The sequence below is a fragment of the Ischnura elegans genome, chromosome 7 (genome assembly GCF_921293095.1).
Source record: "Ischnura elegans chromosome 7, ioIscEleg1.1, whole genome shotgun sequence".
Lineage (NCBI taxonomy): Eukaryota > Metazoa > Arthropoda > Insecta > Odonata > Coenagrionidae > Ischnura > Ischnura elegans.
Window position 1 is genome coordinate 76,227,604 of NC_060252.1, and position 13,859 is coordinate 76,241,462.

General features: G+C 38.7%; 1 protein-coding gene across 1 annotated transcript in view; it reads right to left on the reverse strand.

Moving 5' to 3' along the window:
• Positions 1-13,551, reverse strand: part of LOC124163002 — a 47,167-nt gene extending 33,616 nt beyond the window's left edge. The window contains exons 1-2 of the mRNA XM_046539784.1: positions 13,378-13,551; positions 10,828-12,507 (exon numbers count right to left, since the gene is read on the reverse strand). Of these exons, the coding sequence (XP_046395740.1) occupies positions 10,828-12,507; positions 13,378-13,551 (1,854 nt within the window). The remainder of the gene's footprint in view (positions 1-10,827; positions 12,508-13,377) is intronic.
• Positions 13,552-13,859: the final 308 nt, after the last annotated feature.

Genomic DNA, 13,859 nt, shown 5'->3' on the forward strand with positions numbered 1-13,859 from the left:
CAAATACTTATCAAGTTATGTCAACATTCGTATTTGTTATAATAATCGAATCGAACATTCGATTATTCTGACATCTGTACAGTAAAATTCTCATAGCTATTGATTAGAATTTCATTCTATGGTCGTACACTATCTATTACCTTCTCAACTATGCCCGTGGATGTTAAATCCTAAGTATTATAGCAATTCGATATATTTTTGGAAAACGCAGATTCGATATATATCGAATGTGAGACTACATACAGTACGTATTCCCAGTGTAATTCATGACAAATACCAAGATGTACTCATTTACCAAATTTCGTTGGTGTAACGAAAATACTTATCAAGTTATGCCAATTTACTTATTTGGTATAATAATCGAATCGAACTTTCAATTACACTGACACCTGTATGGTGAAATGCGCAACTCTAATGATTCAGAATTCTTTTTACGATCATCAACTATTTAATACCACCTCAACTTACCCCTTCGATGCTACATACTATGTGGTGTAGCAATTCGATACATTTTAAGAAAACGCAGAATCGATATATATCGAATATGAGACTACATACAAATTATATTTTTACAATGAATTATGAGGAATACTATGATGTACCAAATAACCAAATTTTATCGGTCTATCAAAAATATTTAAGAAGTTATGCTACTTTACGTATTTGGTATAATAATCGTATCGAACTTTCGATTATGCTGACCCCGGAACTCTGAAATACGCAATTTCATTGGTTGGTATTCCATTTCTTGGTCTTTCTCAATATTAGGCTGGCTAATCTGTCCCCATTTATGAATATTCCAAGTACTTATTAGCATTCGTTAAAATACAATAAAACGTAGATTCGATATATATCGAAGGTGAGCCCACCAGCAGTAGTATGTTTAACAATGCTCCGTGAAGAATACCAAGATGTACCATTCCTGCAAATTTCATTGGTCTACCTGTAATACCAACCAAGTAGTGCAAATTCGCGTTTTTCAATGGCAGCATAGGTTCACCGAACAGGCAATGGCGGCCCTTATATCAAACTCATATACCCATCCATGGTGCATGAGGCCTAAGATAATAATAATTTGAAAACAAAAGAGCAATGCATTTCGAAGAATGGACCGCGATGGTTGATTGGGTATCGTCCCATACTTATCGTATTTCTCCCGTCTACTGCCATGCTCCCTCCTATAAGGCGATGCGCGTTTTTCTTACCGAGTCCGACCTCAAGCCGTTTGGCGGGGAGGAATGGCGGCGATCGCCGGGAAGCCAAAAAAATAATTAGGGAAAATTTCAAAATGAAATAATTCATTAACTATTACAATACCTAATTAAAAAAGAAAACCCAAAGTCTAACGAATAGTTAGGCTTGTGCCAACAACTTCGCGAGCTAGATAGCTTAATTTTCGTTCGCCAGCTCTCAAATCGAAATCACATAAGGTCGCGTGTAAATCGATATCTCGAAATCGGCTCGACTTGGAAGCTTCCAACCCATGCCAAAAAAATCGGCCAAAAAACTAATGTTTCCCAGTTGGATCTCGTCCGCGTGCGGCGATTTAAAGTGGGTCATATCGCGAATTTATTTTTTTTCCATAAGAGCCCATGTTAAAGTAGATCGATATATCTCGAAAATTATCGCACTTTTTGGCATTTTCAGATTTTTTCTCCCGATGAATATTTTTTTAGTTTTACCACAAAAAATCTCAGCTCGATCGGCCCGGTAGTTTGGGCTGCTAATTATGGTCAATCACGCAATTTTAATGAATTTCCAGCTTTAAATATATAACGAGTATATAAGCGCTTGAATTCTTCAAGCGTGTCGTGGTGGGTAAGGAGATATGGTGGTGTGAATGGTGGCCTGGTCCTGGGTCCATAAGTTGTTGAAAAGTATGAGAAATTCACCATGTCAAAGGTAAAGCCAGTCGATTAATTTTATGAAAACTCATATTTGATATTAATTGGAACTTAGCCCATAGTCTTCATTAATTTCTATTTGACAGCAAGTTGAATACTAACATATACTAACACACGAAATTTCATACCTCTAACTGAAATAGTTATTAAGATATTCAATTTGCATATTTTCTACAATAATCGAATCGAACTTATGAATAAAGTGACATCTGTATTGAAAAATACACAAATCTATTCATACTTTAATCAAAATATCCATACAAATTCATTCTATTCTTCCATTATCTATAAACCTTCTCGAATATGCCCGTGGATACAAAATATTATGTTGTAAAGCAATGTGATGCACCTTAAGTAATCGCATTTTCGATATATATCGAATGAGAGACTAAATACAAAACATATGTCCTATGTGCATTTTGAAGAATACAAATATTTACTCATTTACCAAATTTCATTCATCTACCTCAAATACTTTTCAAGTTATGTCAATATTCGTATTTTTTATAATAATCGAATCGATATTTCGAATATACTTGCATACTAAAAGTAAAATGCTCAGAGATATTGATTAATATTCATTCTATGGTCATCCACTATCTCTCACCTTCTCAACTATGCCCGTGGATGCCAAAACCTACGTGGTATAGCAAATCGATACATTTTAAGGAAACGAAGATTCGATATATATCGAATGTGAGGCTACATACAAAACGTATTTCCCCTTGGCATAATAAGAAATACCAATATGTACCCATTTACCAAATTTCTTTGATCTACCTGAAATACTTATCAAGTTATATCAATATTTGTATTTGCGATATTAATCGAATCGAACTTACGATTATACTGACATCGGTACAGTGAAATACTCATTGCTATTGATTAAAGTTGCGTTCTATGGTCATCAAATATCTATTACCATCAAAACTTTGCCCGTGGATGCTAAATACTATGTGATATAGCAATTCGATATATTTTAATGAAAAGCGGATTCGATATATATTGAATTTGAGAGGACATACAAAACGTTTTTCCCCTGTGCGTTATGAGGAATACCAATATGTACCCATTCACCAAATTTCATTCATGTATCTCAAAAAATTCTCAAGTTATGTCAATATTCGTATTTCATATAATAATCGAATCGAACTTCGATTATAATGACATCTGTATGGTAAAATTCTCATATTTATTTCTTCGAATTTCATTCTATGGTGATCCACAATCTATTTCAATCACAACTATGCCCGTGGATGCTTAATTTTTACGTAGTATAGCAATTCGATATATTTTAAGAAAACGCAGATTCGATATATATCGAATGTGAGACAAAATACAAAACGTATATCCCCTGTGCATGATGCCAAATACCAATATCTACCCATTTACCAAATTTCATTCATCTACCTCAAATACTTCCCAAGTTATGTCAATATTCCTATTTCTTATTATAATCGAATCGAACGTTCGATAACACTGAAATCTGTTTGGCAAAATGCTCATAGCTATTGATTCGAAAATCATTCTATGGTCATCCACTATTTATTACCATCGCAAATATGCCCGTGGATGCCGAATCGTATGTGTTATAGCAATTCGATATATTTTAGGAAAACGCAGATTCGATATATATCGAATAAGGGACTACATACAAAACAAATTTCCCCATTAAATTATGAGCAATACCAATATGTACCAATTTACCAAATTTCATTAATCTACTGCAAATACTTATAAAGTTATCTCAATATTCATTTTAGTTATAATAATCGAATCGAAAATCGATTATACTGACACCGGTTCTCTGTAATATCCATGTCATCTGTTTTTTTTTCAATTGGTGTGTCGTTTTTACATGTAATGCCGGCACAACTTTCCCCCGGAGATGAGTATTCCAATAAGTTATTAACATTCGATAGAATTAAAGAAAACGTAGGTTCGATATATATCGAAAGTGATGGTGATTATTGGACTAAATTTTATATGGTCATAATAACAATACAATGATGTACCTATCTGCCAAATTTCATAGGCTTAGGTGAAATACTTTGGAAGTTATGCTCTTTTCCATTACACTATTGCAGGTAATTCACCTTCTAAGCCTATGGTCAATGTCAAAGGGAAATCCGTATATATAACAAATGACTGTTGCATATGCGATACCGAATACGTAATGAAAAAATCAATACTCAAAAAAGTTAGGCGGTGAGGCTTTACTGGGATCATAACCATGTTAGCCCTCTCCAAATTTCATCCGTATACATGCACGTATGAGATAGGGAAATGCGTGTATATCTTACGGGCACCGACCACCGCCCGTTTGGCGGAAAGGAATGGCGGCGATTGCCGCGGGCTCAAGAAAATAATTTGGGAAAAATTCGGAATGAAATAACTCGTTAAATATTACGAAATCTAAATAAAAATGAAAACCTGGACGTACCGAAGGTACGTTTGTAGGCATGCTTTTTTGAGCTGAATAGCCTAATTTTGAAGCACCAGCTCTCAAATCGATATTTATCGATCGTCCTATCTCGACAATGTTATTTCGATAATGCTTATAACTCGAAATGTTACCGATATACGAAAATTCAGAGATAGCCGAAAAATCAGGCTAAAAATTAGAAACAATGTATTAGGCAGCGAACGTCCAACTACTTTTGCAAGTGGGTCAAAAAAAATTCCAAAGTTTGCCCATAAGAAAAGCATTGTCGATTTTCAAAAATTATTTCGACAGTGATCGAAAGAGATCGACGAAAAACTAAGATACCAAAAAATCGACCAAAAAATCTAGTTTACGTCAGAGGGAGGTGATCTCTCTAAAACTGTTATTCATGATGATATTAAGGAAAACGTTTTAGTCCCATAAGGCTGCCATGTTAATTCAACACGATATATATCGAAAAGTATCGCACTTTTTGGAATTTTCAGATTTTTTCTCCCGATGAATTTTTTTTTAGTTTTACTACCGGAAATTTCATCTCGATCGGCCCGGCAGTTTGGGCTGCGAATTTGTATCAATGAATAAGTGATCAATGACATTGCAGCTTTTATATATGTAACGAGTATATTGGCGCTTGAATTCTTCAAGCGTGTTAGTGAAGGGTATTGAGGTAGAGTGGTGTCAGAAGTAGCCTAGTCCGGGGTCCATAAGTTAGTAAAAACTTAGAAAATTCCATCACACCAAGTTAAAGTTATACGATATATTTTATGAAAACGCATATTTGATATAAATTTAAAGTAAGCCAATTATCTTCATTAATTTCTATTCAACAGTAAGTGAAATACTAATATGTATTCACACCTGAAATTTCATACCTCTAACTGAAATAGTTAAGGAAATATGTCAATTTTAATATTTGCTACCATAATCGATTCGAACTAATGAATAAAGTGACATCTGTATTGAGAAAAAAGCAAATCTCTTCATACTTTCATCAAATTATACATTTCCATTCATTCTCTTCATCAACCGTATATGACCTTCTCAACTTTGCTAAATATTATGTGATATAGCAATTCGATACATTTTAATGAAAAGCGGATTCGATATATATCGAATGTGAGACGACATACAAAGCGTATCTCCCCTGTGCGTTATGTAAATTACCAATATGTACCCATTTACCAAATTTCAATCATCTTCCTCAAATATATCTCAAGTTATGTCAATATTCGTATTCAATATAATATTCGAATTGAACTTCGATTATACTGACATCTCTATGGTAAAACTCTCATGGCAATAATTCGGAAATCATTCTATGGTCATCCACAATCAACTACCATCACAACTATGCCCGTGGATGCTTAATTTCTACGCAGTATAGCAATTCGATACATTTGAAGAAAACGCAGATTCGATATATATCGACTGTGAGACGACATACAAAATGTTTATACCCTATGAATTATGCTAAATACCAATATGTATCCAGATACCAATTTTCATTCATCCACTTCAAATACTTCTCAAGTTATGTCAATATTCCTATTTCTTATTATAATCGAATCGAACGTTCGATTGCACTGACATCTGTACGGCAAAATGCTCATAGCTTTTGTTTCGAATTTAATTCTATGGTCATCCACAATCTATTAGCATCACAACTATGCCCTTCGATGCTTAATTTTACGTAGTATAGCAATTCGATATATTTTAAGAAAACGCAGATTCGATATATATCGACTGTGAGACGACATACAAAATGTTTATACCCTATGAATTATGCTAAATACCAATATGTACCCAGATACCAATTTTCATTCATCCACTTCAAATATTTCTCAAGTTATGTCAATATTCCTATTTCTTATTATAATCGAATCGAACGTTCGATTGCACTGACATCTGTACGGCAAAATGCTCATAGCTTTTGTTTCGAATTTAATTCTATGGTCATCCACAATCTATTAGCATCACAACTATGCCCTTGGATGCTTAATTTTACGTATTATAGCAATTCGATATATTTTAAGAAAACGCAGATTCGATATAAATCGAATGTGAGACGACATACAAAACGTATATCCCCTGTGCATTATGCCAAATACCAATATCTACCCATTTACTAAATTTCATTCATCTACGTGAAATACTACTCAAGTTATGTCCATATTCCTATTTCTTATTATAATCGAATCGAACATTCGATTACACTGACATCTGTACGGCAAAATGCTCATAGCTTTGGATTTTAAATTCATTCTTTGGTCATCTTATATCTCTTACTATCGCACATATGCCCGTGGATGCCGAATCGTATGTGTTATAGCAATTCGATATATTTTAAGAAAACGCAGATTCGATATATATCGAATATGGGACTACATGCAAAACATATTTCCACATTCCATTATGAGGAATACCAATATGTACCAATTTACCAAATTTCATTCATCTACCACAAAAACTTGTCAAGTTATCTCAATATTCATATTAGTTAAAATAATCGAATCGAATAATTCGATTATACTGACATAGGTTCTCGGAAATAAGCATGTCATTTGTTTTTTTCCATTGGTTGGTCGGTTCACATGTTATGCCGGCACAACTATCCCCGGAGATGAGTATTCCAATAAGTTATTAGCTTTCGATAAAATCCAAGAAAACGTAGTTTCGATACATATCGAAAGTAATGACCAGTACTGGACTACATTTTATATAGTCAAATGCACATTACAATGATGTACCGTTTCGCCAAATTTCATAGGCTTAGGTGAAATACTTTCGAAGTTATGCGCATTTCCGTTTCACCATAGCAGCAAAGTCACCTTCTAAAGCATGGGCCCATGTCAATGCAAAATCTGTATACATAACAAATGAGTGTCGCCTATGCGATACTGGTTTCGTAATGAAAAAATCAATACTTTAAAAAGTTATGCCGTGAGGCTTTACTGGGTATAGTCCTATGTTAGCCCTGCGCAAATTTCACCCGCCTGCATGTATGAATGAGATGGGGAAATGCGTGTATATCTTACGGGCACCGACCACCGCCCGTTTGGCGGAGAGGAATGGCGGCGATTGCCGCGGGCTCAAGAAAATAATTTGGGAAAAATTCGGAATGAAATAACTCGTTAAATATTACGAAATCTAAATAAAAATGAAAACCTGGACGTACCGAAGGTACGTTTGTAGGCATGCTTTTTTGAGCTGAATAGCCTAATTTTGAAGCGCCAGCTCTCAAATCGATATTTATCGATCGTCCTATCTCGACAATGTTATTTCGATAATGCTAATAACTCGGAATCTATTCGACATACAAAAATGCCGAGATAGCCGAAAAATCAGGCTAAAAATTAGAAACAATGTATTAGGCGGCGAACGTCCAACTACCTTTGCAAGTGGGTCAAAAAAAATTCCAAAGTTTGCCCATAAGAAAAGCATTGTCGATTTTCAAAAATTATTTCGACAGTCATCGAAAGAGATCGTCGAAACACCAAGGTATCAAAAAATCGACCAAAAAATCTTGTTTACGTCAATGGGAGACGATTGCCCTGAGACACTTATTAATGACGATATTAAGGAAATAGTTTTAGTCCCATAAGGCCGCCATGTTAATTCAACTCGATATATATCGAAAAGTATCGCACTTTTCGGAATTTTGAGATTTTTCCTCCCGATGAATTTTTTTTTAGTTTTACCACCGAAAATTTCAACTCGATCGACCCGGCAGTTTGGGCTGTGAATTTGTATCAATGAATCAGTCATCAATGAATTTGCAGCTTTTATATATGTAACGAGTATATAATGCTTGAATTCTTCAAGCGTGTGTGTACAGGGTATTTGGACATGGTAGTGTCATATGAGATCTAGTATTGAGTCCATAAGCCTTTCAAGTATTCTCATAAAAAGTCACCGAAACGGGTAGAAAAATGTGAATGTGTATCGCATGACACGCTGAAAATGTTGAAAGGGTCCATTTTGTAGTAATTTATTGTTTAGGGGAGTTTGGACACGAATATATTTAAGGATGTTTCAAGTAGAACTATCTCATGTGAGAAATGGCAAAAATAGTAAGACCTGAATACATAATATAGCTTTCACATTCTATGTACAACGATGGAGTTCATTTTTTTTAGACAGAAGGTCTTTCGAATATAATCTTAGGTATTAGGCGAAATGGAGTGGAAACGGAACACAACGAAGAAGAAGGAGCAATTTTCACAATTTTAAATATACTGGTACCAGCGAAACTGGGAGTACCAATAAATTTAAAATTTTTGAAATTGATCCTGCTTCTTCATTAGAAATTCTTTCCGTTTACTGTGGTTTTCCATGCTGACCCGTGAGGTACCACAAACAGCTCGTTAGGAACCCGTTTCCAGCATTCAAACAAATGAATATGAATACCGATGGCCGGTCCATCGCGCCAATGATTGCGGACCCCTTCTGTTTCACCAACTGGCAGGATCCCCAATCATTGACGCCCTACTGCCACCATAATTAAGACGCCTTCGAAACAGGCCCCATTACCCTAAAAATACTTTGCTGATTAACATTAATGATAAGATAGGTGCCAACAATCAAATATTGCAGCAGAATTCTTGACTCATCCACGTGATAACACAACTCCACAGTCCTATGTAAGAAATTTTAATTTTTTTCCTTTTTTATTACATGCATAAAATAATAATCATACTTGTTCTGAATAAATATGTATTCCCCACCAGCAATGCGGAACCTCCACGCATTTCAGTTAATGTCAAAATCATATTACATCACTCATACCGGGGATAAGTTAGTTGATATAATGTAAATAAAATAAATAACACCGTACTCCGAAGAAACTCATCTTGGAGCACATGCATTAATATATCATGCTAGGTGCTTCTTATTAAAGAGTTGACATACATAATATGGTGTACTAATACATTTTCTACACTAAAACTATTAATATTCTGTTCTACCGTTTTGAATTTATTTGTGGTTATGGTTTTTGTTTTCCCTAACATGCATAAATCACTATTTCTTCATAGTGTGTTAAAAAAAATTGACCTCCGGTCATGCGGAACTTCGAAGTTTTCGAAGTTATACGGAAATAATGAAATAATGTGATGGAAAAACAAAGTTCATTTTGATCAAACAACATGCAATACCAAAAAAATTAATATACTATTTTTGTATTTTAGTTTTTTCATTTTTTTTGGGTTTTTGTATTTTTTAAATTAAAACGACTACTGTTTCTACCTACGAATTACGAAACTAATCCCCTCCATTTCCCTAGTCTTCAATCTTCTTGGATACCTCTCTCTCTCTGCGGTGGAAACACCCGTGGTGCCTTCTCCCCCCTACGCCGGAGACCAGCCGTTCACAGCGTCCTAATGGGTCTCCGTAAAATATAGAACGATTACGATTGAAGGCACGTAGGGTCTTCACACACCCTATCCCTATGGCCAGTACTCGGCCTTCACATGTCCCTACTCTACAATCTTCTTGGTGACCAACTCTTTCGAGCGAGGATAAGGTCACCCTAAGCACCTCAAAGCGTAGACATGGAAGGCATTCTCGTACTTCTCGTAGCAATCCTACACAACTCAGCGCAGCGCATGTTTATGGATTCGGATAGTGAATACGCAGGTGGATAGTCTTCTTTTTTCTCGTACGAAATCTTCGAGGATGATGCGGGCAGAATGAGGGCCATCTTTCAATGTTCTTTCTTCAATTACAAAAATTTTTACTTCTGTCTTCTGCTCTTCGAGACCTTCCCAAGGCTATATACTATTTCCCATGGGAGAAAACAATACTACTTTGGTGTTTGCCAGGAATGAATAAATTTTCATTGGCATTCATTTACTGCGACGCCTTCATTGGACACCGGTTCCCGATTACTTTAATTCTAAATTATTCCTGTTAAAAGCATTTTTCAAACCGTGAATTACGCGAGGCAATAGTCACCGTTACCATAAATTGTTATCGTCGTTGTTGTGTTTCTATTTGAGTGAACGTTTTCAAAAATTACATGTTTTTCCCGTGCAAACTTAACTATCGTGTTCATGTATCTAATAGTTCTTTCATAACGATATTAATTGTATGAGCCCTGTCATTACTTACTCTGTTTTCGTTTACTAAGACTTTCACGTCGTTCACCGATCTAACGCGGCCTAGAGCAACGTACAACTGACCGTGAGAAAATACATCGCTCCGCAAATCGACGCCTACTTTTTCCAGGGTCTGGCCTTGAGACTTATTTATAGTGACTCCGTACGCCACTTTTAAAGGAAATTGTTTACGGATCATTTCTATCCCTGAATTTGAAACGGCAAATTTAAAAGGTATTCTAGGGATCATTACCGTGTCTGTCGCATTCGGAATTCTAGCTTCAATAAATCGCCGGGATATTTTCTCTACGATAACTTTCGTCCCGTTAACTAAACGATCTTCAAAGCTGATGTTTCTAATCAATATGGCCACGCAGCCAACCTTCAACTCCAGAATGTGGTCAGGGACACCCGAGTGACTTATAGCGTTGAGAACGTCCGTATGTATTAATGTGTTATCCACCGCCCCCGCGCACGGTGGTGTGCTATCGGCGCTGCACAGGCGAACAATTTCTCCCGGTATCATGTCCAATACGAATCTATTTATTTCCGAGATGTTATGATTAGTCCCCGACAGAATGGCGCGGTTACAGCATAGGGCTGGATTACTTAAAACATCAGCGGGATACACGAAATCTATAAGCTCCTGCAATGATGTTGTGAATGAAATACTACCGAGAGGAATAGTTTGATATTCCCCCATCGCTACGGTTGGGACTCTATCTTCCCCGACAGCGAGAACGAACTTCGAGTACGCACGGTCGTCTCGAGAGCGAAGAATGGAACGGAGTTTTTTCTTAATAATGATAGGCCATAATACGGATGACTTAAGGGAAGCGTCGATTATGTCGGCCTTTGACCCATCTGGAATAATAGGCGGTATTTGTCTGAAATCGCCGGCTAGCACTACAACTTTCCCCCCGAACGCCGCTTCCACCTGACAAATATCCCTCAATGATCGGTCGAGAATGTTTATTGTGTTTCTATGTGACATGGGCGCCTCATCCCAAATAATTAGCGAAGCCCTACGTATAAGATCGGCCCTCTGGCTCCCTCCGGTAATGCCGCACGGTGCATTAGGGTCGTCCGTCTCTAGCGGTAATTGAAACATTGAATGCGCGGTGATACCCCCTTGGTGATTCAAAGCAGCTATTCCCGTTGAGGCTGTACATAACACGATGGCGCCCTCTGCACGCATCCTAGCCGTCAGGTGATTTAAAACCACGGTTTTCCCCGTCCCGCTTGGCCCGTCAATAAAAAATACTCTATCCCTCATCTGAACATTCCTAACGGCGGTGATTACGGCGTCGACAACGCTAAGCTGTTCCTCGGTCAGCTTGGGACGCCACTCCTCAACTGCCCTGGCGGCGTCCTCGGGATTCCATCGTACCTCTTCTCGACCGACTTCCGTAGTTACGTCTTCGACCTCAGGAAGACCCATGTCCCTCAAACATCTTCCGTGAGGACGAAGCATGTGATCTATATCGCATAGGGCGTGATGATAGGCCGCTCTTTCGTCTAAACGTCCCGCGTAGTCCTCGCTCAGGGGGCCCTTAAATCTTTCCCAAAGAACGGCTGCGGGAGCACCAAACATAATTACGGCGAAGAAGAGTTGTCGCAGGGCTCTTCCCGTCTTAAAAGACGCAGCCTCTTCTAGAGCGTGTCCGTATTCGTCTAGTTCGTCGAGCAACCCTCTTGCCATTGCCGCTTCTTGAAAAGATCCGTAGGTAACGGCGTCTACGGTGCGCAACTCCTCGTAACTCCTACACGGGAATCGCGCCAGGAGCATTCTCAGAAAAAACAATTCCCCCAGCGTGGGGGAGAGCCACCGAAGTCGAGCTACGCTGCTCCCACGCTGTCGCTTATGAATGAAATGATTACCATCGTCGAAAGGAATGCTCCCTGGCTTAGCGGTCGTATCCACTACGTACTGTTCGTAAAAATCTATCAACGTCAACGGCGTGAATTCTGGATCTTCCGGCCTATTCAAATACAACGTCAACTTGGATTTGCTCCTCTGAAGCGCCTCCCTCTCCTGTCCTGGGCGGAATATAACGTTATCCTGCTGAGGGAGATGGATTGGTAAATTTAACACGGTCGGTTCCCGGCAACTGACGTCATATTCTAATATACGCCATAAGGCCTCGCAGGCACTGATGTATCGGAGGTTGGCGTAGTTTTCAACTTCGTCCATCGACTGGTCCTCTACGATCGCTACTCTCGCGCGGTCCGGTCCCTTGTTAATATATTTAAACAAATACTTGACTACTCTTTGACTCGTGGCCACTTCGAGGTTACAGTGGCATTCCATGAGGAGGAGAACTGCAGGATTGTAAGGTACGATCCACTCATCCGTTACGACTCGGTTCCTTCCCATTTCGACGGTCCTATCGCAAGGTCTACGGTAAAGAATGAACCCTCTCCGGTCGGCGTGAGTGACTTCGTTTGCCGACCGTGGATACCGCTTCGAACATTTCCCGGTTTCCCTGTCCATGCACGGTGCATTCGCGTTATTAATGCCACATGGTCCATGGACCATATGCTGAAGGACCAACGTGTGAAGTCGGCCATTCGCCTCCTCTCTCGGTGGAATGGTGGCCCTGACGAAAGAATCTATCTCATCTGATTGCGTCGGGCCGCCACCGGCGACGCGAAAAGCGATGTGTGCGTGGGGAAGGCCACGCTTCTGAAACTCTATCACGTAAAGAATGTAAATTAGCTCTCCGAAAATGACGCCGTTCCTGATGCCATTGAGGAGTTTACGAAGCTTTTCCTGAAACACTCTCACGCATAAATCTGGTCTATCGACGGCATCCTCACCCGGGTTTAAGCTAGATCTAATCTCGACCCAGGACGGATTACAGGTAACGGTAAGAAAAAAACTGGGTTTCCCTTTCCTCGAAACCAGCGCCATTGCATCAAGATACCTTACCTGCATGTAACGCGGACTATTGGTGAACGTCGACGGCAGGTAAACCTTCCCTGGCACAATGTCTCCCTCAGCGGCGATTGACTCGTCCAGCTCCTGTCTCGAGGCGATTCTCAAAATGTTACGCTGATTAAGCTTAACGTATTGCAGACGCTCCTCTTCTGCGCGGCACCACATGTCTACGAAATACTCCTGAGAAAGCCGACGCAAAAACGTGAATCTTGGCTCCGAGAGGAGCAGTTTCCTATAATATTTAACCTGCGTAATTTTATTACCCGAACGATCGCGCAGGGCGGGTGACCATCCCGATGACGCATACGGGAATATAAGAGGATATTGCAACGCCTCGTACGTCTCACTCAAATAATGTACCTGATGGGGTTTCGCCTCTCCTTTTTTCCATACAACGACCTGGTGGGGATGATACTCGAAATTTGTGCTCAAGATTCCAGCTATCTCATTCGTCGCGGGTGCATCTCCAATTA